Genomic DNA, 22,882 nt, shown 5'->3' with positions numbered 1-22,882 from the left:
GATACAAATTACAATTATGTAGTTTGTAAACCATGGCTTAAAGGCATAGGAACATTTGTATTTCGTGCAATTTGTTTGTTTCCAATATATGTAATATTATCACTGTTCACAGAAGAATACTCTAAACCTAACATGTTGAAGCTTTGGATATTACACTTTTCAAGAAAAGAGTGAAATATCCATGCACAAACTTTTGATCAATAAACGCGATTTCGTCCATAGAACTCTTATTTCAAAAATCAGTCAATTGACTTGGAAATCACCTACATTTTTTTATTTCTTCTTAATGACAGCAAGCCAGATGGAATAATTTCACGGGGTGTTTAGTACCAGTACGATCTTTAATCCAAGTGAGCTTTTTGATTACAATTCGGTAGGTTACTTTTGGGATAAATACAAATGATCCCATCCCATATCCCTTGAAATATGTAAATTAATGAGTAAAAAAATCCCCGTCATTTAAAATTGCACTCAGTTCAGCTTCGTAAATACAGTGTTTAAATCTCATTTTAATCAAAATCTTGTCATGCCAGCAACAACAGTTAAACATTTTAACATTCAGTTTTCATTTCCAATGTGAATAAATCAAAATGTTGATTCAAAGTATACTTTTTCTCTCCTGCAGAACTGCTTTTACCAAATTGAATGGTTGCCTTTGGGCATGTTATAAACGACTGTTATCACCTGGGCAACTGCAAAATATCAAAACTGTTAGAAACAAAAATGTAAGTTTTTGTACAGAATATTGATCATACTTGGAACAAACCAATCTAGTGTCAATCAATACTTTGAAGAGGCTTGCAATGATAAAAACAAGCAAATTGTCCACTTGCACCTATTTCAACACAATCAGAAACACAGAAACATTTGCGCGTATACAACAATTGCAACGATTGGTCCTGAATGAGCAAACATGACTGTCCTCTGACAAAAATGCATCATTTGACAATGCAACATTCTACATGTATATATTATACATGAATTGTTTGACAGTATGAACACTGGTTTAGTAACTCTCAATATGGACATAGGCCTATAGTTGAATAGTAAACAAAATCCATGTTATACTGTCCTTACACAACTGGACCACTTTAAAAGTATATTACATAAACAGTCAAGGTTAAAGATCTATACACAAGTTAGCAAACTGGAATCATAATTTTTGTCATTTTATGCATAATTTACATTAATTTACACAAACGATTTGATAAAGAATGAAGCACAAACACTAAAAGAAACGTCTGTTTGAAAGGCGTGAAGTTGCGAGAATTTTCTGAATTTGTACATAAGGCAAACGCTAAACAATTCCAAAGTACCCGAGGTTTGGGGTATTATGCTGTATACTAAGTTTTGCACAGCACTGGTCTATGGAAGGGTGTCGTGCAGCCATTTGCATGTGGTCACATTAGTTTGTTGGAATGCCATATTACTACATTGATCGGATAACAGGGTAGGAGGAGGCCTTTGTCACAAAAGTTGAAGACATCTCACACAACTTTTCCCTAAGATGATGCGATACAAGATAATTTTCTCAAAAGAAATGGAAAGGAGAGGTGGATTCTCCTGTTTAATTGACGATTAGATTGTAGATTTATAATAGTACTCAGAGGTCACCCAAGATACAAGGTAAATTTAATATCACTTTCAAGTGACACCCAGAGTGCTTAGTACAGTGCTATTATGTTTGAAGATTTCAATGAATCATTTTGTACAGGAATTGTTGATTGACTTTTCACATTGATTGATTGATTGATTAATTGATGGATTGAATAATTTTTTTGGGGGGGGGGGGGCTGGGGGTTCAGTAGAATGAAGAACTATGCTTGGTATATTTGTATTCATAATGTAAGAGGATTTGGAATACATCTATTTGTATTGAAACCTTTTTGTTGACTTTTTCATTCATTATTGAGCCCCTTATTGTCCTTTGTACGCAACAGTTTTTGTTGTAATTGATTTGTTTTTGTTTTTCGCTTTTTAGTCATTTCTGTCTGTTGGGGGGGGGGCGCAGAGCATTGACTTCACATAAAATGACCCATAATACGAGCTTCTTGTTTCAATTTAATGTGCCTCGTGAGAGTGGTGCATTCATAGGGAACATGGTGAGAGTTATGACTTTGTAGGAGATTATTTAGGTCTTAGGAGTGTTCATGAACACTCCTCTTAAGACCTACCCGACCAACCATATAGGCCACTGAGTTTTGGACACACCATTTTGGAGAGTGATTATCTTGCTGGGACTGTGGAACTTATTAAGGGGAGTTTTGTTTACTTAAGGGCTCCCCAGGGGCTCCCAACAGAGGTCATAAATGGACTGTGAAAATAGCCACTTTCTTTTGTTTCCTTCAGGTAAGGGAGATCTTGACTGACAACTTGTCTGACAAGCTCAGCATCGAGGCCGATGTTACAAAGACTCAACGAACCGAACTTTGGGAGACTTTGGAGATGACGAGTGAGAGCCCTCACTGCATCCAAACTGAATTCATTGCCATTAAGGGAAAGCACCAATAAACCATGCCCAGCAGGAAAGATGCTGATCAGGTCCTTCACATCATCATCGACCAACCTGCATTCACTGAGGAGCAAGACTTTAAGGGATGACGAGATGTGGCTAACATCTCCCATCCGTGCATGCAGGTCGGTGACATACAGTCCGAGAGCACTCAACCTGCATCCTTCCAGTGTCTTCAATAGATCAATAACCTCATCCGGTGATCGTTGGATCATAGTCAAACCAAGCCATCGTATTGGTTCCCGTATGTTGAAAAAGCAGTGTGATACACGCCCCACGTCAAACCATGACTTTGCCTCAATAATAACCGCAATGTGTAATCGAGCAAGGTGCTGTTTATCCACCACACCAAGTGTTTTCTCAAGGAGGCTAAGCTCCTCCTTCTCCTGCTCAGATAAGAAGTAGGTAACATATATCATGCCTGAGTTCATGCTGTCACTCGGAAGAATTCCCCTTGAAAGGGTCATTAGGTCCTGCATTCTTACATGCATGTTAAAAGCTGTATCTTTAAGTGGTGGAGTGACATGCTGTAAGTAGTAACTCAGTGATTTCATGTCTTCATTACTCTTGCAGTCTACCCGAGTTGGTCTGACAAGTTTGGTAGCCAACTTCTCAGAACCTGACTCATACAATAGCAACCGAGCCAATCCCTGCAGTTCCCCCTCATCACCTTGCATCTCTTGTATGTGATCCAGAATTAGACCAGCTGCCTGCCTTGATTTACCGCAACAAAATCTCAGCAGGTATTCCATCGCAAGAACATTGCCTTCTCCAATCTGCTTCAACTGATGACGGAAATGGTTTTCGTCATCTTGTAGCAATTTCACCAGGTGACATGCTGCAAAGTATTCTTGGATGGACTTGTGGGGGAAAGTGACCAACACCTTTACATCCAGACCACACGTGAACGTTTCACGTTGAACGAAACCCACACGACAACCCTCAGCTAAGGAAGACTGACAATTCTGAAATTCAGTTTCATTGAACATGAGTCTTTCCCCACTAGAGTCTAGTAACCCTTGCAATGCAACACGCCCCAAGTCGTCAATAATGGACATCCTGATGGACATCATATGCTGATCACCCATTTCTTCATTGCGGCGAATGAAAAGAACCTCTGCAAACTTTGCAAACAGCTCAGTAATTCTCTCAGGCAATGACTTTTGATTCTTCCAAACAAGGCACATCATCTGGGAAATGATTGGAACTTTTGACACTTCCCAGAGATGTTGATTGGTTTTCAGATTTGAAACCAACGCCTCTCCCATGTCAGCATCATCAGGAAGGTTTAATCTGATGTACTGATCTCTGTTTTGTGGATTGAAGCCAGTTGTCTCCACCAGGGCATACTTTGGGTGACCCCTAAGTATGTACTGTTTCATGTGTGGTCGGGTGGTAACCAGCACAAAACCTTTAGTAAGGACTCTGTTGTGTAAGATATCCTGAACCCTGTACACGCCCTCCTTAGATTGCAAAACATGAGATGGAATTTCATCTACTCCATCCAACAACAAAGCAATGCGTGATTCGTGATCAGCAATAAACCCTTTCACTATGGTTTTCGTCAATTTGGTGTCTTGAGCTAGAATTTGGTCAAATATGGCATCCAAGACACAACTAGATTGCTGCATTTGCCTCAGCTTTATCCAAAGTACAAGATCGAATCTATCAAGAAGGGGTTTTGATCTAAGTGTGATGGAGGAGTTTGCAACCTTCACTAACAGGGTTGATTTACCCGTCCCGGCCCCACCAATAAGAAGAATCTTGATTTCCTTAACTTTTTCCTGATTGAACAAATCATCCAAGGAATTGAGAATGTCATATAGATCTTCATCTAAGAAAACCTTTCCTTCTGGTAATCTCAGCGGCCTCACTGATTTTGTTTTGCCTGGAATGTTCTTCATTAGATGGAGAGGAACAAAGAATTCCTCAATACCCACTTGACGTGACTGCAGTGTAGGGTGTGCAGGGATAGTCGTTGCAGTTTGCTTGTAGCTGTCGATAATTTCCTGTTGCAAACCTTCAAAGGTACCCGGCCCCTGGAGTCCGGTGATTTCTAAAAGACATCATCAAATTAGTATGAATAAACTATTTATTAAGTATACATAAACATGATTAATAACAATTCTTTCAAGCTGCAATTCATCAAAACCGAACATCTGGATACCCAGTTTTCGACCTATTTTTTTTCTTCTGTAAACAGGGTTTATTTTTTTACCTATATTCCGTAACATATTCGATTGGTTAAGTTTCCAATTACATGCAGTAAAATGTACACTGAAAAATTTTGCCTGGGATTTAAATTTACGTATCCAGATTTCGTTTTTAAAGGGTCTATGTGGTGATTTTTTCTTATTTCTTCGGCACATAATTTGTGCAACTTTCTACTCCCTTAAATGTATGAAAACTATTTGACATCCCTTTTGATTGAAAAGTGCACTTCTGTTAAACACTTAAAATGTTCCATGCTTTTCCGGACAACTGAGGGCGCTGTTGCTGTGATGTCATTCCAGGAAGACACTGTTCAGTTGAGGGGTTTTCTGTTCAATTAGGCACCCATTATTCAGTCATTGAAAACATTTTTGAGAAGCTCATTGGCTTAATGGCATGTAATGACACAACAACAAATACCCAAAGAAAATTTACTTTGAAAAATGTTTTTGATCTCTTCCCCTATTAAGGTGCATATTTTCAAGTCCCACCTCTCGAGAACTACAAGTACAGCTTAGTAAGTCATGGAACTATGTTCAACATATAATATGCTAAAACAGTACACCATCCTTCCCCTGCCGCCCCCCCCCCCCATACATTAACACTTGATTTAAGATATAAAAATACTTTATCGTATTGAACAAGATTGTATTTACCTGGCCGTCCCTCCAACGGCATGTTGTGATAAGTGATATTAACTCGACTTGAACCAACAATGACAGGGCTCTGGCTACCGCTGATTGCCCCGATGCTTCCTATGCTGGCTCCAATTTGTTGTGGGTAATCTACAATCAAAAGCGAGAATTACAATATCCTTCAATTCAATTCAATTCAATAATTAGGGAATAACAGTGTGAGGACCCGGTCTTCACTGCGTGACAAAAAATGTGTGGGGGGATGGCTGCTGTTGAAGGTACCATACAGTCCATCATTTGTAATTTGTGCATTATGTTCATTTGAAGTTTGAAGCAACAAAAGTGCTCAAAATCTAAAGAAAGGTGCTGAACAACTAACCTGATGAAGTTTCAGCTCAGTGAATGCTGTATATTCAGAGTTAAACAATATTCTAGGATCTCGATGTCAAATCAAAAGTTGCTGAGTCATGTTTTGAATTATGCCCGAATTCAGCGTTCTCATTTTGCAGCCACGCGATGACACGCACTAAACCGACAAATTATAACTACAGCGCGCGCATGTGAGTCTTGTCAACACTTGCACGTGCTTCACCGAATTAAAAACGAACCACTAATGCAAATTTAGTCCCATTACTATCTTTCACCAAGTATGATTTTCAACAACAATTTTGTTAGTTACTTTTTGGATGGCTGCAAATGATGGACTATAGCTTGAATGGATTGAGCCAAAAGAAACAGTTAAAATACTCTGAATTTGTGACTTTCTTTTGGCGATATTTCCAGACTTTTTGTATTCATGTTCAGGGGCCATATTTAGCTTATGCAAGGTACATTTTCTTTTCAAAATGTGTTGTTATTATTTTTGTTACAACCTTCACTCGGGAGGTAACACATTAAATATACATGTAGTGTTTACAATGTACATGTAGGTCTATATGTTGGCGAAGGGCAAAAACCTAATATTGGTTTAAAATATTATTAAAATACACATTTTAACATTTGGATATGATCTAGAATTAGTGTCCAAGCAAAATGGCAGCCACCGTGTGACATAACACATAACTAATGACCCAACAAAAACTTCATTTTCACCCTCAAAACAGCCACAAAATTATCAGACACCCCACCTCAGATACAAGTACTTGAAGTAGAGATTGAGGATTAAGATCGAAGTAAGGTTTACTAACGATTTTGATGAAAAGTGACATTGCCCATTTAATCCCAAGAGCTCCCCTCGTCTCTGCTTTGCCAGTCAAACGAATCAACGTGTGTAAATGAATGCAAGGGGAGTTCTCGGAATTGAATGGAAAAATTCACTTTTCATCCAGATAGTAAGTAAAATTTGCCATGTGGTGACAGGGGCTAGTCTGCAGTGTGGTCCCCCTTGTTTCAGGGACTCATGCTATGCTATATATTGTGCCTAATAGCGTCAATGCAAAGGATGGAGGGGAAGGATGCTGTCAGGGAACCGATATCAGGGCCAGGGGAGTCATAACATGCAGGGTTTACAGACAAATGTATGTGTCTTACCCGGTCTTGGCTGTAGTTGCGGCGGTGGTTGTTGTGTTGGTTCCTGCTGGGAAGGCTGTCTGCTGCCAGACTGAGTCATTTGTTGATCATCCCTCACTCCATCAGCCGGTAGTTGTTGGGTTGCAGCTGCCTGACTGGCTGGTGCTGTGCTTGGACCAGCGTTAGTTTGTGTCTCACCCGGTCTGGGCTGTAGTTGTGGCGGTGGTTGTGGCATTGGTTCCTGCTGGGAAGGTTGTTCGTTACCAGCCGGTAGTTGTTGGGTTGCAGCTGCCTGACTGGCTGGTGCTGTGCTTGGACCAGGGTTAGTTTGTGTCTCACCCGGTCTGGGCTGTAGTTGCGGTGGTGGTTGTGGCGTTGGTTCCTGCTGGGAAGGCTGTTCATTACTCGACTGAGTGTTTTGTTGATCATCTGGTAGTTGTTGGGTCAGAGCTGCCTGACTGTCTGCTACTGTGGTTACGGTAAGAGCAACCCACAAACCAAATTTGAAGTTCCTAAGTAAAATATTTCTCAAGCATTCGTGCTGACAAAACATGTATTTCTATTGTTTTAGCAATATTAGTGACTTTGACCTAGCTGTTGGCCCCAAAAGCAACAGGCCTCTTTAGACTATCAAGAACAACGGACATCCCACAAACCAGCTCCTACGTAATTATTCTCAAGTTATCACATTGACAAGATTTCTATTGTTTTAGCAATAGTGACCTTTGACCTGTCGGCCCCAAAATCAATATGCTTCTTAAGACTACCAAGAACAACCCACAAACCAAATTTCAAGTTCCTTAAGTTAAGTATTTCTCAAGTTTACTTGTTGACAAGATTTCTTTTATTTTACAAATAGTGACCTTGACCTTTGACCTGTCGGCCCAACAGTAATAAGCCGTTTAGACTATCCAGAACAATCCACAAACGAAATGTCAAGTTCCTAAGTAAAGTATTTCTCAAGTTATCGTGCTTAACCAGAGTTAACAAGAGTTTTGTTTATGGTGTAAATTGAGGATTTTCTTTTGTTCCTCTTCCCTTTTCCTTTGTTAGTACCTTAACTTTTCGCAACAGCTCTCATTGGTTTGTACACATTTTTCAACTGAGGAGTCCTCGATTTGGTTTCTGTCCTCGATTCATTGATAATGTTGCGTGTGTCCTTGACTTACACCATAAACAAAATAATGCAGAAAAGACAGACCAGCAGCCGATTTCACAAAATCTTACGTATTGGCGCAACTCTGCTTGAGCCAAAATTTATAGTTGCACAACATTTCACTTATGACACATTTCACGAAAGTCACATAGTGCGTAAGTCCACAAGTTGCACAATAAATTATGATGCAACTTGCACCATCATTTTAGGCGGCCTAAGTTGTGGCATAGCGACTTAAAACGACATATTTTACGAGCAAATCAGGACTGTCACAGAGCTCGTTATTGCACAACTTATCAAGGTTGATACAAGAGGGACAAAATAATTTTCAAAATGGCGGGCTGAGGTGATCCAACAACTGCAAAATTCACACACAAACAGCCGTCGTAAATGCTGCTTTTATCCTCGACCAAGATGCTTAAATTATTTAAAGCGTTGTGCAGCTGTGCCAAGTTTTGTAAAATTGATCATAAGTTTATTGCGCAGCTGCGCAGCAAATTTGTTGCGTAAGTCTTACTCAACATGGCACAAGCTGCGCTTTTTTTTTATGAAATTGGCTGCTGCCCATTGTCATGGCGCAACCAACAAAGGGTCTATAGTTAAACCAAAATTCAGGATTATATGAAATGCTATAAATTGGACATTTTTGGGATAAGAAACATTCAATTACATACCTACATTTGTATTTTTTTTAAATTATGGCAGAGTTTTTGCTTACCGTCACTGAGTCCGATCTCCTGAACGCCCGTTGCCTTGACGTCGCCCTCACTGAACAGCCTCTCAGCCTCCATATCCGACTTGGCTGTGGACTTGGCTAGATTCACCGCTGCAATGTAGTCTAGTGCAGGGGTGGGATTGTCGGAAAATAATCAGCAAATAAATGCACTGCGGATCTGCAAACATTTCAACTCATTTGAATACGTGTTCTGAATTATTTCAAATTAGCTTCAGATTCACATTTGAGATGCTATCAACCTAAATGAGTCGTTTGTTGGCAATTATTATTATCAAGCCCAAAATATTCAGTAGGGGTAAAAATTTCAAAATTGACTTTTTTTGTAAAATCGGAAGGCTACATATGTCCTCTTTCATGTCAACTTTTTTTTTCCTGAGAAAATATCACGATGACGTATCTAAAATGTGACATTTTTGCTGAGAAGTTAATATTCACTAACCTGAAATAAAGCATGTTTATTGTTGTGTAAAAAACACTTTAATTTTTAATCGTTGATTTCTCTGTTTGATTTCTCTGTTTCCTTCTTTCTGATCTGCTTGTGTTCTAAGTCCCATAACTTCTGAACCGAAGGTCGCATTCACTTGGGGTTTTCACCAAATGTAAACTGAAATGCAGCTCTATTCAAAAAATGTAATTAAAAACAAGTGATCGCATGACATATTTGTGCATTTGGCCTGAAGACTGCTGACCCACCTGCCACCATTTTCTTGTGTTTCTTGTCAATCTTGAGGATTTCTTGGTAAGTCGTAACAGCCGCCTCGTAATCCTTCAGTCCCTGCTGGGCCTTGCCAAGGTGCACCAATGCTTTGACGTTGTTGGGTTCCAACTGCAAGGCCGTCCGGCAGTCCTCCATTGCCTCTGAAAACTTTTCCAATTTGTTGTAAGTCTTGGGGAGGGGGAAATAAGTGAAAAGAGGGGATTCAAATTTGCCGCATAGTGATCAACGAAGCGTTGTGTGTCTCAACAGGATAACAGGTGTGTCGTCTGGGGTTAATCGTCTGCCTTATGTGCAGTACTACAAAAACATACATGTAAGATGAGTTGCCCCCCCCCCCCCTCCCAAAATGATATGTTTTCTCTTAATTTTTTCCCCTTGATATGAAAACTTTTCAGGAAATAAATTAAAACGTTCATGACGTTGCGTATCTCTCTCACAAGCCTTCCCCTCCACTTACCTCTATCCACCCAGGAGTACACATGTAAATGAGTAAGGGTATTAGTTGGGGAGCAACCTACAATGATCCAGGGGAATAGGAATATTCTCAGTCATTTCAAGAATACGGAGATCTAGGCTCGTAACAGACTTGACTTGACTTGGAGCATGTTTTGACGGCCCTTGAACTGGAACATGTTTCTGATGTCACAGCCGTGACCTGAAACAGGTTTCCTGTGCACCGCGAAAACGACTGACCGAAAAAATTGTTCATGACATCATGTTACTGCCTACGTGACTGCACACAACCCCCCCCCCCAAAAAAAAAAATCATGCGGCGTCCGGACATGATTAACAATAACATTCAAAGCAAAAGTGGGAGGTTATTTTTAAAGCATTTCCCCAAAGTTCTAAAAAGAGTAGGCCTGATATTCTGTATCAACTTTCGTACCAATTGAAAGTAAAAACCCACTATTTAAACCCCATTTATGGTAAAAAGTAACGTCGTCTGCAAGGCTTCTTCACCTTTCTGCCATCTTGAAACGTAAGTGAACCGACCGGAAACCTTGGTTCAACTTTGTTCGAAACAATGACGTTATTTCAGTGTAACCGTAGCGCCAAAATGGCCGCGAACCAGAAACATGTTTACGGTCACAGCGCCAAAACGTGCCCTTGTTTACCTGTGCCCTGTTGGTGTACAGCACCACAAAGTCTTTTAGACGTTCCAGGCCCTGCGTGTAGAGTTTAACGGCTCGTGTGTAATCACCCTTGTTGAACGCTTGGTTCCCTTGATCTTTCAGAACCGTTGCCTCTGCTTTACGCTTCTCTGTGCGCTCGCTGGCGTCTGCTTCCTGGGCTCTCTTGACATTATCTGAAAATAAAGTTGATCACACATTACATAAAAGGACAGAGTTTTCTACAGTATAATCCCCCGTTAACCCTAAGGCCAAAACAAAGTCTCCAGTTTCTGGTATGGAGCTTGCCCCAAAAGTTGTGCAGTGACGCAGGTTGTTTTTCCCCCCACTTTTTTTTTCTTCAAATGTCAGCTGATATGTTGCAGATGACACTTTATCCCCTTAAAACTCTCTGAAAGATTTTGCAGGATTGAGGCAGTGGTCACCCCTCCAAGGACCACATAAATAACAGAGCATTTTGCAGGATTGAGGCTGTATGCAATTTTTACATGAAAGCAGTTGGAGGATTTTGCAGGACTGAGTTTGTATCCTAGCAAAAACGCCTAGGGAGTTAGGATTAATACAAATACTGCTAATACAAATTCTGGTAATGGGCAATTGAACCTCATGTCAGTATTGAAAAGAGCTTTTAAGAGCTCAGTGAATAAACCCTTACGAAAATGTCCTGTGGTATTACCACACAAAAGTACCACAGGACATTACCACAGGAAAGTTCTTGTGGTTTTTTGGGATATTACCACAGCACTATTCCTGTGGTAACATTCCTGTGGTACAATTCCTGTGGTAACAGTCCTGTGGTACAATTCCTGTGGTAACAGTCCTGTGGTACAATTCCTGTGGTAACAGTCCTGTGGTACAATTCCTGTGGTACCATTCCTGTGGTAATATTCCTGTGGTAACATATTCCTGTGGTAACATATTCCTGTGGTAATACTGCTGTGGTACTTGTGTGTGGTACATTCCTGTGGTAATGTTCCTGTGGTAATGTTCCTGTGGTACATTTGTTATTATTTCTGTGGTAAATGTTCCTGTGGTACGTTGATATTATTCCTGTGGTAAATGTTCCTGTGGTAACTAAATGTTCGTGCGGTGCATTTGTTATCGTTCCTGTGGTAAATTGACCATGGTATGTTTTGTGGCAATGATGCCGAGGGGGGGGGGGGGGGGGCAATGTTCCTTTGTTAGTTTCTGCAGTACCTGTTCCTGCAGCTGTGGTATTAATGTATATTTGATAATGTTCCTGCGGTATTAATGTTCCTGTGGTAATTGCTGGATGGGATTCCATTGTTTCCACTTGAACGGGATCCTTGAGGTAGAATATCCATGGTTTCTTCTTCACATGTACCAACATCTTTGGTGGGAATTAAGTCACGAAAGCTGGAAAAGAAAAGAAACAAACTTGTTAGTTTTTATGAATCAATATGGTGTTCAACAAAGGAAAAAAATGTTGTAGTTGCAGTTGTAGTTTAGTTGCAGTCAAACTCAAAAACATTTTTGTACATTTCTGTAATATACGTTTCATATTAAAAAAAAAAATTGAACAGTCAACGTTTGTAATAATACTAAAGAGTGCATGCAACAACTAATCACTTACGTATGGAATATTTGAGGTAACATCCTCTGAATTGATTATTAACTTGTGTGTAATTTACGAAGGAAGAAGTTAAACCAGGAGAGTAATTTCCCATAGTCATGAGCAGATGGTGTTACTGAAATTCGTACAATTAAGTTCCATACTTGATATATAAAGTAATGAGTTTGCATTTAACTTTTACTATCTTAATGTTTGGTATCATTTCATGAACAATATCTTCTTACCCCTTTTAAATTCCCAGTCAAATCACTTGAAGACAAAGTTTTCCAATCTGACACAAAGAACACAAACAGTTTATACTTTTGATGAGGTAGATCTGATAATAAAGATGGCGCTGAACAAATACAGCATTGTCATCAAGTCATATGTGACACGGTTTATAAAGAGCATGGGATTTTTCAAAAAAGCTTCCATATTGAATGTGCGAGGATACAAACTGTCCAGACTGGAATTGATTCTATGAAGTTGTAATGGGAATTCCTAACTGATCCACATAAATGTCTTGAAACAAATTCCTACATTGGCACTAGCTACAGACATCATAATTCAGACTTACCGGTACATTAGACAGCTAGACCATGACGTACTGCAAGACCCATTCAGCATGACTCGATCCACTCGGTCCAGTTTTCATCATCCAGAAAACTTAACATACCTCCTACCATAGTATGTTCAAGCTCACAGTAACACAGTATATTATACTGGCAATTGATCTTTGCTTACAGGCAGAAGTGGGGCGCTTAATTTCATACAAATATTCAGTTTTGAATTCTGCCATGTCCAGCCCCATGCACATCTGTACTGCTTCTTGTATGTAGTGCTGTGATTCAAACTGTACTGGTTTTCAAACTTCCCGCACACTCAGTGCAGTGGAGGAGCTGTGTGGGTGACCTTTCGTGAAACCTGACCCCTGCATGGTTAATACACTGTGTATATGGAATCACTGGTGGGTCATGCATGGGTCACACACTGCACAGGGCACACAAGGTCACACATGTGGTTGTGGGGAACAGGATACAGTGTGCCCTGCAATATACACTGTACATGTACATGTACATGTACTGTATATGTACACATGTACAAGTATGCATGGGCTTTATGTACAAGTACTAGCTGTTCAGTACATATTGGGGCAATATTTGTTCATGTATGTTTTTATGACGGTGTGTTCTTATTTGTGTTTTTGTTATAATTTATGTACACTGTATATTGGATGGTAATCTCTTTTTCTTTGGTAATTTATGTGGTAGCATAAAACATGGTTTTTTTTTTACCTCGCCTAATAGTTACATGTATATGTGCAAATTTTAAAATATGATAGTTATAACTTTCATATTATTAAAATGTGCACATATGTAACTAAGGCGAAGTTAAAAAAAACCAAACATGTTTCTCATCCCCGCCCTTTACTATTTTTGGAGGCCGCCTGGATTTTTGTATTATTTTTTAATTTTTAAAAATGCAGTAAAAAAACACAGAACAAGGTTAAAGCATATGCAACCTGTTCATTGTAGAACAATACAACTCTAAATGACTGTAAATATGTTCAGTTCTCTTGTCCAACTTGTTTTTCATTTTAAAAGTGTCTTTGAACAGTGGACTAACACCAACGATTGCAGGAAAGTTTAAAATGGCGGCCATCTTGAAAAAAAAATAATAAAAAATAAAAAGCCCCTCTAAGCTAGCTTCCTCCTCAGTTTTTTTTTCAAAATTCCGGATGAGAAACATTTTTTTTTATTCGGCCTAAATATACATTCGGCCTAAATATATCATTTGTGTGTGTGTGGCATTTAGCATATGGTACAACGTAGAAGTACCACAGAATATCGAAGGTACCACACACAATTATGTGGTAATTCCACTGACCTGTGGTAGTTTGTGTGGTATTTAGTAAGTACAACAGAAGTACCACAGGATATCGAAGGTACCACACACATTTATGTGGTAATTCCATTGACCTGTGGTAGTTTGTGTGGTATTTAGTAAGTACAACAGAAGTACCACAGGATATCGAAGGTACCACACACATTTATGTGGTAATTCCACTGACCTGTGGTAGTTTGTGTGGTATTTAGTACAGTTCAACAGACTACCACAGGATATCGAAGGTACCACACACATTTATGTGGTACTCTCATCCAATTCCACTGACCTGTGGTAGTTTGTGTGGTATTTTGTACTACCACAGAATATCGAAGGTACCACACACATTTATGTGGTACTCTCCTCCAATTCCACTGACCTGTGGTAGTTTGTGTGGTATTTAGTAAGTACAACAGACGTACCACAGGATATCGAAGGTACCACACACATTTATGTGGTACTCTCATCCAATTCCACTGACCTGTGGTAGTTTGTGTGGTATTTAGTACAGTACAACAGACTACCACAGGATATCAAAGGTACCACACACATTTATGTGGTACTCTCCTCCAATTCCACTGACCTGGGGTAGTTTGTGTGGTATTTAGTTAGTACAACAGAAGTACCAGGATATCGAAGGTACCACACACATTTATGTGGTACTCTGATCCAATTCCACTGACCTGTGGTAGTTTGTGTGGTATTTAGTACAGTACACAGAAGTATCACAGGATATCGAAGGTACCACACACATTTATGTGGTAAATCCACTGACCTGTGGTAGTTTGTGAGGTATTTAGTGAGTACAACAGAAGTACCAGGATATCGAAGGTACCACACACATTTATGTGGTACTCTGATCCAATTCCACTGACCTGTGGTAGTTTGTGTGGTATTTAGTACAGTACAACAGAAGTATCACAGGATATCGAAGGTACCACACACATTTATGTGCCCAGGTGAAAATTCCAGTTGAAACCAGTTGAACTGGTTTCAACTGGTTTCAACTGGTCCCAGTTGAACTGGGAATTGGTGACTGGTTTTAACTGGTTTAACTGGTATTAACTGGTTCAACTGGTATGAACTGGTTTTGAACTGGTTTAACTGGTATGAACTGGGCAACTGGTTTAACTGGTTTCTAACTGGGCAACTGGTTTAACTGGTTTCTAACTGGTTTCAAACTGGTATGAACTGGGCAACTGGTGTAACTGGTTTCTAACTGGCCGCTGGTTGACTGGTTTCTAACTGGTTTCAACTGGTGCCAAATCAGTTTAACTGGTATGAACTGGGCAACTGGTGTAACTGGTTTTCAACTGGTTACTGGTATGAACTGGTTTAACTGGTATGAAGTTTCCAACTGGTTCAACTGGTTTCCAACTGGTTTAACTGGTGAACATGGTTTCCAACTGGTTTCCAACTGGTTCACAAATGACATGAGCTGTTGCCAACTGGTTTGGAACTGTGAAATCGTTTTGAATTGGTCTGTAGTTGGCATCAAACTGTCGTTAACGGGTTGAAATGGTCTTGAACAGGCGGGCTGAGATCTGTGGGTTGCTTCAAGGGCGAATACATGTAGTTTGTTGAATATATCCAAATACATATTTTGCAATTGATAATAAAGAGTGATTATCCGGAAACAAGTATTACAAATGAGACAAAGGGGAGCAAAATGTTTTGGCAAATACTGTACGTTGTATATATTTGACACTATTTACAAAATGTGTATCATCATAATCAATGAAATATTATAATTGGCTTTTCAAATAAATAAATGCAGAAGTCTTGAACCATGAAAAACTATCAGATGGTGTGGAAGTTATTTTACACTTGATTTTTACAAGAGTTTTTTGATGGCTAGATGATTTTCCACAATCCAACTTACATGTAAATTTGAATGTTGAGGATAAAAGAGGGAAGGTTTTGGTTTGAGTTTAATGCCTCTCGTTTCATAATTAGGCCACAATCCACGCTAAAACAGTAAAGCTAGCCTATTCGTTTAAATTATGAAACTCGTCTCAATATCTCAGTGAGTAAATTTACAGGAAACTTCAATGGCTTGATAAATCCAGGGCAATTAACATTCGGTCTCAGATCATCATAATATTGACAAAAAAATGGAGAAATGTGCAGACCTGGGGAAACAGGTCCTGAGAAGCACAGAACTTTCATGTACTGGTGAAGTTTTATCGAATCAAAGATGAAAAACATCAAAGCTGTAACATTGAAGCCTTGCAGAAATAACGTCACTGTTTTGATATCCAGTTCGCGTGCTTCAAATGGTCATAACAATTACACTCCGAGTCACTTAATTTGCTGCAGATTGTTCCTATATAAACGTGCTTCTAGTGTCTCCTGAGCCTTTTCCCGTCACTGTCGCACCCGTCTCTGTTGCAAAACTCCTCTCCTCACGTATCGCTTGACTGTTCCATTGTCTCCATGGCTCCCTTTCATTGAGAACAAACCGAAAACAAATTAAAAAGTAAGAAAAGCAAACCCTCCAAAAACCCTCAAGAACAAAGATGGTCTGGGCTGAATAAGACAGCTCTAGTTGTACTTTCAGAAACCACCACTTTGTCAGGATTTTGCTTTTAATATGTTCAGTCTTAACATTATTAAAAGTAACCTGATTACTTCTGCAATGCCGAAGAAATTGTGATCCGCAATTAATTTGGATCCTAATACCACCAATATTTCATTTACCTTGCTTTATGCAATACATTCCTGATCCCTGAAATTATTAAAGGTGTGTTGTTTCTTGCATTTTATGGAATACGACAGAATTAACCAGGAGTCCAACTCATAAATTCCTCATTGTGATTACTTACGTTATTATGTAGGACTAGTCGTGCTAGTAAATGTAAATGTATAATACTTGGATATGACTATGAGTATGAGCTTTATTTTCTCACCAGCATGGCCAGCTGATCACAAACAAAGCTTAAGCATGTTAAGCAAATAATGATATCAAACATAAAATGTAGTACAAATGTGACAGAATCTATGCTGTACAACGGATACGAATTAAAAAAGCTGGTATTTGAAACATTCAGTACAAACTTACCAGTAAGGCCTACAACATACTGCCAGGTTTGAAAGAACAGGGCTCCAGAAACGAAAGGTTCTGTCCAAACTATCTCCCATTCCGCAAAGACCGTGGTGCTGCAGGAATATTAACTCTGACTAATCTGTATGTTTACAGACATGTGTGATGCTTTTGGACGCGGATTTGGAACTGAATACAATACATGTAATCAGTGTTTTTTCGAGAAGACGATGTACATTTGTGCCTGCTCCGTCTTTAACCATTTTGAATGAGTAGTAGAACTGAACTGCATGCAGGCTAGCGCAATGTGGCCTAACGGTTTTTCTGGTTGAGGCAAGGTCATATTTACATGTACAGTATATGCTGTGTGCTGACCACTAGCTCAGTACGTGTGTCAAAGGGCATGAAGTGACCTTGCGCAAGACTGGACAGTGTAAGTCATATACATGTACAGTATATGTTGTGTGGAATGTACATATACGTACAATGCATTCCCATACAGTATATCGCTGCACGGGTTGGGGGGGGGGGGGAGTCTATCATATTATTGAAGCGCAACCGAGACAACATGATGTGCAGTCTTGAATCATGTTGGCTGGTTTTCTACTTAAAATCTTCCCATTGAAATTCTTCTCTTCAGTTCTCAATTATAAGCTCCATGCAAAAAACTGAAAAACAATTAAGTGATCGACCATCTACCGCAAAGCAAAAAAATATATATAACATGAGCAACTGGCAAATATTAACAGCTGGTAATAACTTTTCCCATTTATATGGTTCCATCAACTGGTTTCAATTGTTGATGGTCCGGGCTTTATAGCTGTTGGTTTTAAATTTCCTGTTGACACTGGTTTCTGCAACTGGTACGTTGAAGGTTTCAACTGGTCCAGAACATATGTTGACACTTGGATACCGCTACCGTGACCAGTTTGGTTGCTAATTCAACTGGTTTCAACTGGTTCCTATTAACACCACAAGAATTGCCAGTTGATAACTGGTACGTTTCTTACACTGGTTTCAACTGGTTCCAGTTAATTGATATGGCACAACATTGCCATGGTTTCTTCAACAGGTTTCAACTGGCTGTTGACACAACAAGAATTGCCAGTTGATGAACTCTTTTTTCAACTGGTTTCAACTGGTTCCTGTTGGAACAACAAGAATTGCCAGTTGGTAACTGGTAAGTTCAACTGGTTTCAACTGGTTCTGCTGAATCCAGTTGAGCTAACAGTTGAAACCAGTTGACTCGAACAGGTACCAGTTGGACACCAGTTAATCCCAGTTAATCACAGTTAAACCAGTTGAAATTGTAACTGGTTTCAACTGGAATTTTCACCTGGGTGGTAATTCCACTGACCTGTGGTAGTTTGTGTGGTAGTACAACAGAAGTACCACAGGATGTGGCAAATACCACACACACATATGTGGTACTTTTCTCAAATCCTACTGTTCTGTGGTACTTTGTGTGGTTCCTACATGTACCACAAGAATACCACAGGACAGCGTCGGCATTACCACATGAATTTGTGTGGTACTCTGGTCATATATACTTTTCCTGTGGTAATTTCTGTGGTAAACATATGTACCACAGAAGTACCACAGGAATACCACAGGACATTTTCGTAAGGGAACCTGACAATGTATTTTTCAAATCTTCAACATGTACAGCCATTATCTGGTAATGGTCAAGAAGACTACACAGACTAGGAGTTGTGGATCATTTCTCTGAATTGTTATTTAGTTATAATGGTTTATTGGTTTTGTCAAAATTTCACACAATTCGATAAGGGCCGACAAATGACTCATTTAGCGTGATCACATGACTTGTTTGTGCATTTGGCCTGAAGACTGCTGACCCACCTGCCACCATTTTCTCGTACTTCTCGTCAATCTTGAGGATTTCTTTGTAAGTCCAAACAGCCGCCTCGTAATCCTTCAGTCCCTGCTGGGCCTTGCCAAGGTGCACCAATGCCTTGACGTTCTTTGGTTCCAACTGCAAGGCCGTCCGGCAGTCCTCCATTGCCTCTGTAAACTTTTCCAATTTGTTGTAAGCCTGGGGGGGGGGGAAATTAGTGAAAAGAGGGGATTTAAATTTGCCGCATAGTGATCAACGAAGCGTTGTGTGTCTCAGCAGGATAACAGGTGTGTCGCCTGGGATTAATTGTCTGCCTTATGTGCAGTACTACAAAAACATACATGTAAGATGAGTTGGCCTCCCTCTCAAAATGATATGTTTTACTTTCTTTTCATTCCCTTTATATGAAAACTTTTCAGGAAATAAATGTAAACGTTGCATATCTCTCACAAGCCATCAGCAATGTGCAAATAGTGCACAGTACTATATACTTCATCCCTTTCCCCTTTTCAGAAAATCGAGCCCTCTTGGCCCCCCCCCCCCCCACAAAAAAATGGTTCTGGACCCCCTCCCCCTTGAGAACGGTCACATGTGCAGTCTACAATAATGGTTGTTTACTTCATGAACCCTGCATTGCATATAAATACAACGCGTTGCAAATTATCTCATATACACCACAATGCATATATTACGGGGGCGTGAAGGGTACATGTACCTCGCAACAGAGTACTGCAGCTTTTCAATATCATGTCTGGCACGAGCGAGTTAAAAACCTTTCCAAACAATTGTTGACTGCTGTGATGTGGATATGTCATGTTTAGCACCCTCTGCTTTACCTGCAGGTGCTATGCCCCCCTCAGGTGTCATGTCCCACATCACAGTCAACAATTGTGCATTTGTCTACCTTTGGGGGAGTGTGGCATAGTGGTTAGGTTTATAGTGACTCATGATCAGAGGGTCAGGGGTTCCAATCCAGCTGCTGGTCATATGGTGTGTCCTTGGGCAAGCCACTTCACCTCCACTTGCCTCTCACCACCCAGGAGTACACGTGTAAATATGTAAGGGTATTAATTGGGGAGCAACCTACAATGAACTGATCCAGGGGGGAATAGAAATATTCTCAGTCATTTCATGAATACAGAGATCTTGGCTCAAACTAGTCCGAGTATTAAACTAGGACTCAACATCAAGATCGTTTTTTTAACATTATTGCCCGACCATGTCCAAATGTTAAAAAAAGCGATCCGTGGAGTCCTAGTTACTCGGACTAGCTCATAACAGACTTGACTTGACTTGCTTACCTGTGCCCTGTTGGTGTACAACACCACAAAGTCTTTTAGACGTTCCAGGCCCTGTGTGTAGAGCTCAACGGCTCGTGTGTAATCACTCTTCTTGAACGCTTGGTTCCCCTGATCTTTCAGAACCGTCGCCTCTGCTTTACGCTTCTCTGCGTGCTCGTTGGCATCTGCTTCCAAGGCTCTCATGACATTATCTGAAAATAAAGTCGATCGCATGTAACATAAAAGGACAGAGTTTTCTACAGTATAATCCCCCGTTAACCCTAAGACCAGCATTGGAACGCAAAGGCGCGCGCGGTTGCTACAATTCGTCGGATCAGTGCGCGACATCGCGTCAAGCTGCAATTCAAAACAATATGAAACATGATTTAGCAACTTTTGATTTGAAATTGAAATCCTAGAATGCTGTTTTTCTCAGAATATAAAGCTGAAGCTGAGCTGAAACTTCATCAAGTAAGTTGTTCAGTATCCTTCATTAGATTTTGAACACTTTTGTTGCTTCAAACGAACAAAATGCACAAATTACAAATGATGGACTATAGCTTTAATAGAGCACTGGAACGGTGATTCAGAGGTTCTCTGTTCAAATCTTATTTTAGTGAATTTCTTAACCAATCTGCTTAAAAAAAATTCAAATATAAAAAAGAGATACGACTTTTTCGTCAACGTTGCTGGGCAGAAAGCACCGGAAAAACTAATAAAATTAAAAACTCATTCTGATTGCGATTGATTGCTGTGTCTCAGATCAAAATTAGAAATACGCTGACTCATCAGGGGATGGGTAGCAGGAATGTCTTCAACTGCTGGTGAATATGTCCCTTCTAAAATGGAAAAAAAATGAAAACAGGTTGGTCTCCAACCCAACCACTGCCAGCTTTAAACACTTTTTATTACTGCAAGCTGGAATGAATGCCTCCAAGCGAGACAGGATCATTACAATCTTGAAACTTTGACAAATCCACTGTCTGAAAAAAGGCTGTGTCACTCACCTGAAGCGTGGGGAGGCTCAACATCCAATTTTCTTTCTGAAATAAAATAGTATGAAATTTTTATGCATTTGCCTTTACAGTGTAAATACCACTGCACTGTGAAAAGAGGTACTGACAAATTGAAAAAGGACACAGGACATAATATCTTAACTAAATGTTTTGAAAACACTAGTGCATGATTTCGGGGACAAGAGATAAACCCAAAGTTAATAATAATAACCTGATTATAATGCACCTGGTCAGTTTCCCTTCGTGATTCATTTGAAAATTAGTAACAAAAGCCGTATCCTCTCTGAGTGATTCCGGTTTGCATTTTCCAGGTCTGAGGACCTTTTCTTTTTTATTTCTCTCAGTACTGAGGCCCTCGGTTTAAATGCCAGTTTGAAATTTGCAGAGCCGCAACGAAAGTTGAACATCGGTCCAAACTTCAACGGGTGGATCTTTATTTCTTTTAGGTGGCAAGGATTTAAGCGTTAACTGTTAGAAGAATTGTAATGAGTCACTATTGGTTGTGGTATTGTGTAGTACCGATGCTCCGAGTAATTCACCATGGGGTGAGGGGGGCAGGTCACCAGTGCGGTCCCCCTTGTTTCAGGGACTCTGCTACGCTATATATTGTGCCTAATAGCGTCAATGCAAAGGATGGAGGGGAAGGATGCTGTCAGGGAACCGATATCAGGGCCAGGGGAGTCATAACATGCAGGGTTGACGGACAAATGTTTGTGTCTCACCCAGTCTTGGCTGTGGTTGTGGCGGTGATTGTTGCGCTGGTTCCTGCTGGGAAGGATGTCCGCTGCCAGACTGAGTCGTTTGTTGATCACCCCTCACTCCATCAGCCGGTAGTTGTTGGGTTGCAGCTGTGCTTGGACCAGGGTTAGTTTGTGTCTCACCCGGTCTTGGCTGTAGTTGTGGCAGTGGTTGTTGCGTTGGTTCCTGCTGGGAAGGTTGTTTGTTACCAGCCGGTAGTTGTTGGGTTGCAGCTGCCTGACTATCTTGTGCTGTGCTTGGACCAGGGTTAGTTTGTGTCTCACTTCGTCTTCGGGCTCTCTTAGCCGGTGGTTCTGCCATTTAGCGCTGATAATGTGGGCACAGTTTAGTTACAGACAGCTTCGGTAGTTCAACCCGGCATAATCCTGTGAGTGCAAAGTACAATCAGGTAAAATCACATAATGGATGCTGTTGGTCGGTCGGTCGGTCGGTCGGTCGGTCCATCGGTCAAACGGTTGGTCACTATGTCAGTTGGTCGATCAGTCGATCTGTCATTCAGTCGATTGTTTGGTCCGTGTTCTTATTGCAGTGCTCAGTTAAATATTACAAGCTACATGTATATAAGACAACAGGAAAAAGCTGCACTTAAATTTTTTCAATTGGCCAATTGTTAGGCCTACTCAATAAATATTGTTCTGATTCGAAAGACTTTACGCACTGGCAAGGGCATCAATCGCTTCTCAAAAGTGGGTGGGGGGGGGACAAACCGGAAAATCTGAGGCAATTACTTGATGTTAACAAATTCGTTTCAGCAAAAGATTTTCATTTTCGAGTTTGGAGTAATTAAATCAGCTATTCTGAGCTATAAAATCAAATGCAGGCCTACAAGTTTTATTCGGGGACGAAAAAAGTGATGGGGTGGGGC

At 40.2% G+C, this 22,882-nt stretch overlaps 1 protein-coding gene and 1 long non-coding RNA gene across 2 annotated transcripts; both read right to left on the bottom strand.

Annotated features, from left to right (window-relative positions):
* Positions 1-2,160: 2,160 nt before the first annotated feature.
* Positions 2,161-22,403, bottom strand: LOC119732800. Its single transcript, XM_038206404.1, has 10 exons — positions 21,981-22,403; positions 21,250-21,285; positions 20,264-20,454; positions 18,968-19,160; positions 10,593-10,783; positions 9,453-9,645; positions 8,742-8,861; positions 6,889-7,335; positions 5,380-5,508; positions 2,161-4,568 (listed from the first exon to the last, which is right to left on the bottom strand). The coding sequence occupies exons 1-10, from the start codon at positions 22,315-22,317 to the stop codon at positions 2,269-2,271; spliced, it is 4,137 nt and encodes a 1,378-aa protein (XP_038062332.1). The 5' UTR covers positions 22,318-22,403; the 3' UTR covers positions 2,161-2,268.
* On the bottom strand, positions 15,941-17,610 carry LOC119733316. The gene is made up of 2 exons (XR_005271773.1): positions 17,126-17,610; positions 15,941-16,508 (listed from the first exon to the last, which is right to left on the bottom strand). It is a non-coding gene; the product is annotated as an uncharacterized LOC119733316 (long non-coding RNA).
* Positions 22,404-22,882: the final 479 nt, after the last annotated feature.

This window comes from Patiria miniata, unplaced genomic scaffold (assembly GCF_015706575.1).
Source record: "Patiria miniata isolate m_02_andy unplaced genomic scaffold, ASM1570657v1 HiC_scaffold_25, whole genome shotgun sequence".
In the NCBI taxonomy this organism is placed as follows: Eukaryota; Metazoa; Echinodermata; class Asteroidea; order Valvatida; family Asterinidae; genus Patiria; species Patiria miniata.
Note: the sequence above shows the minus strand (reverse complement) of the source record. Positions and strands in the feature narration are given on the sequence as shown.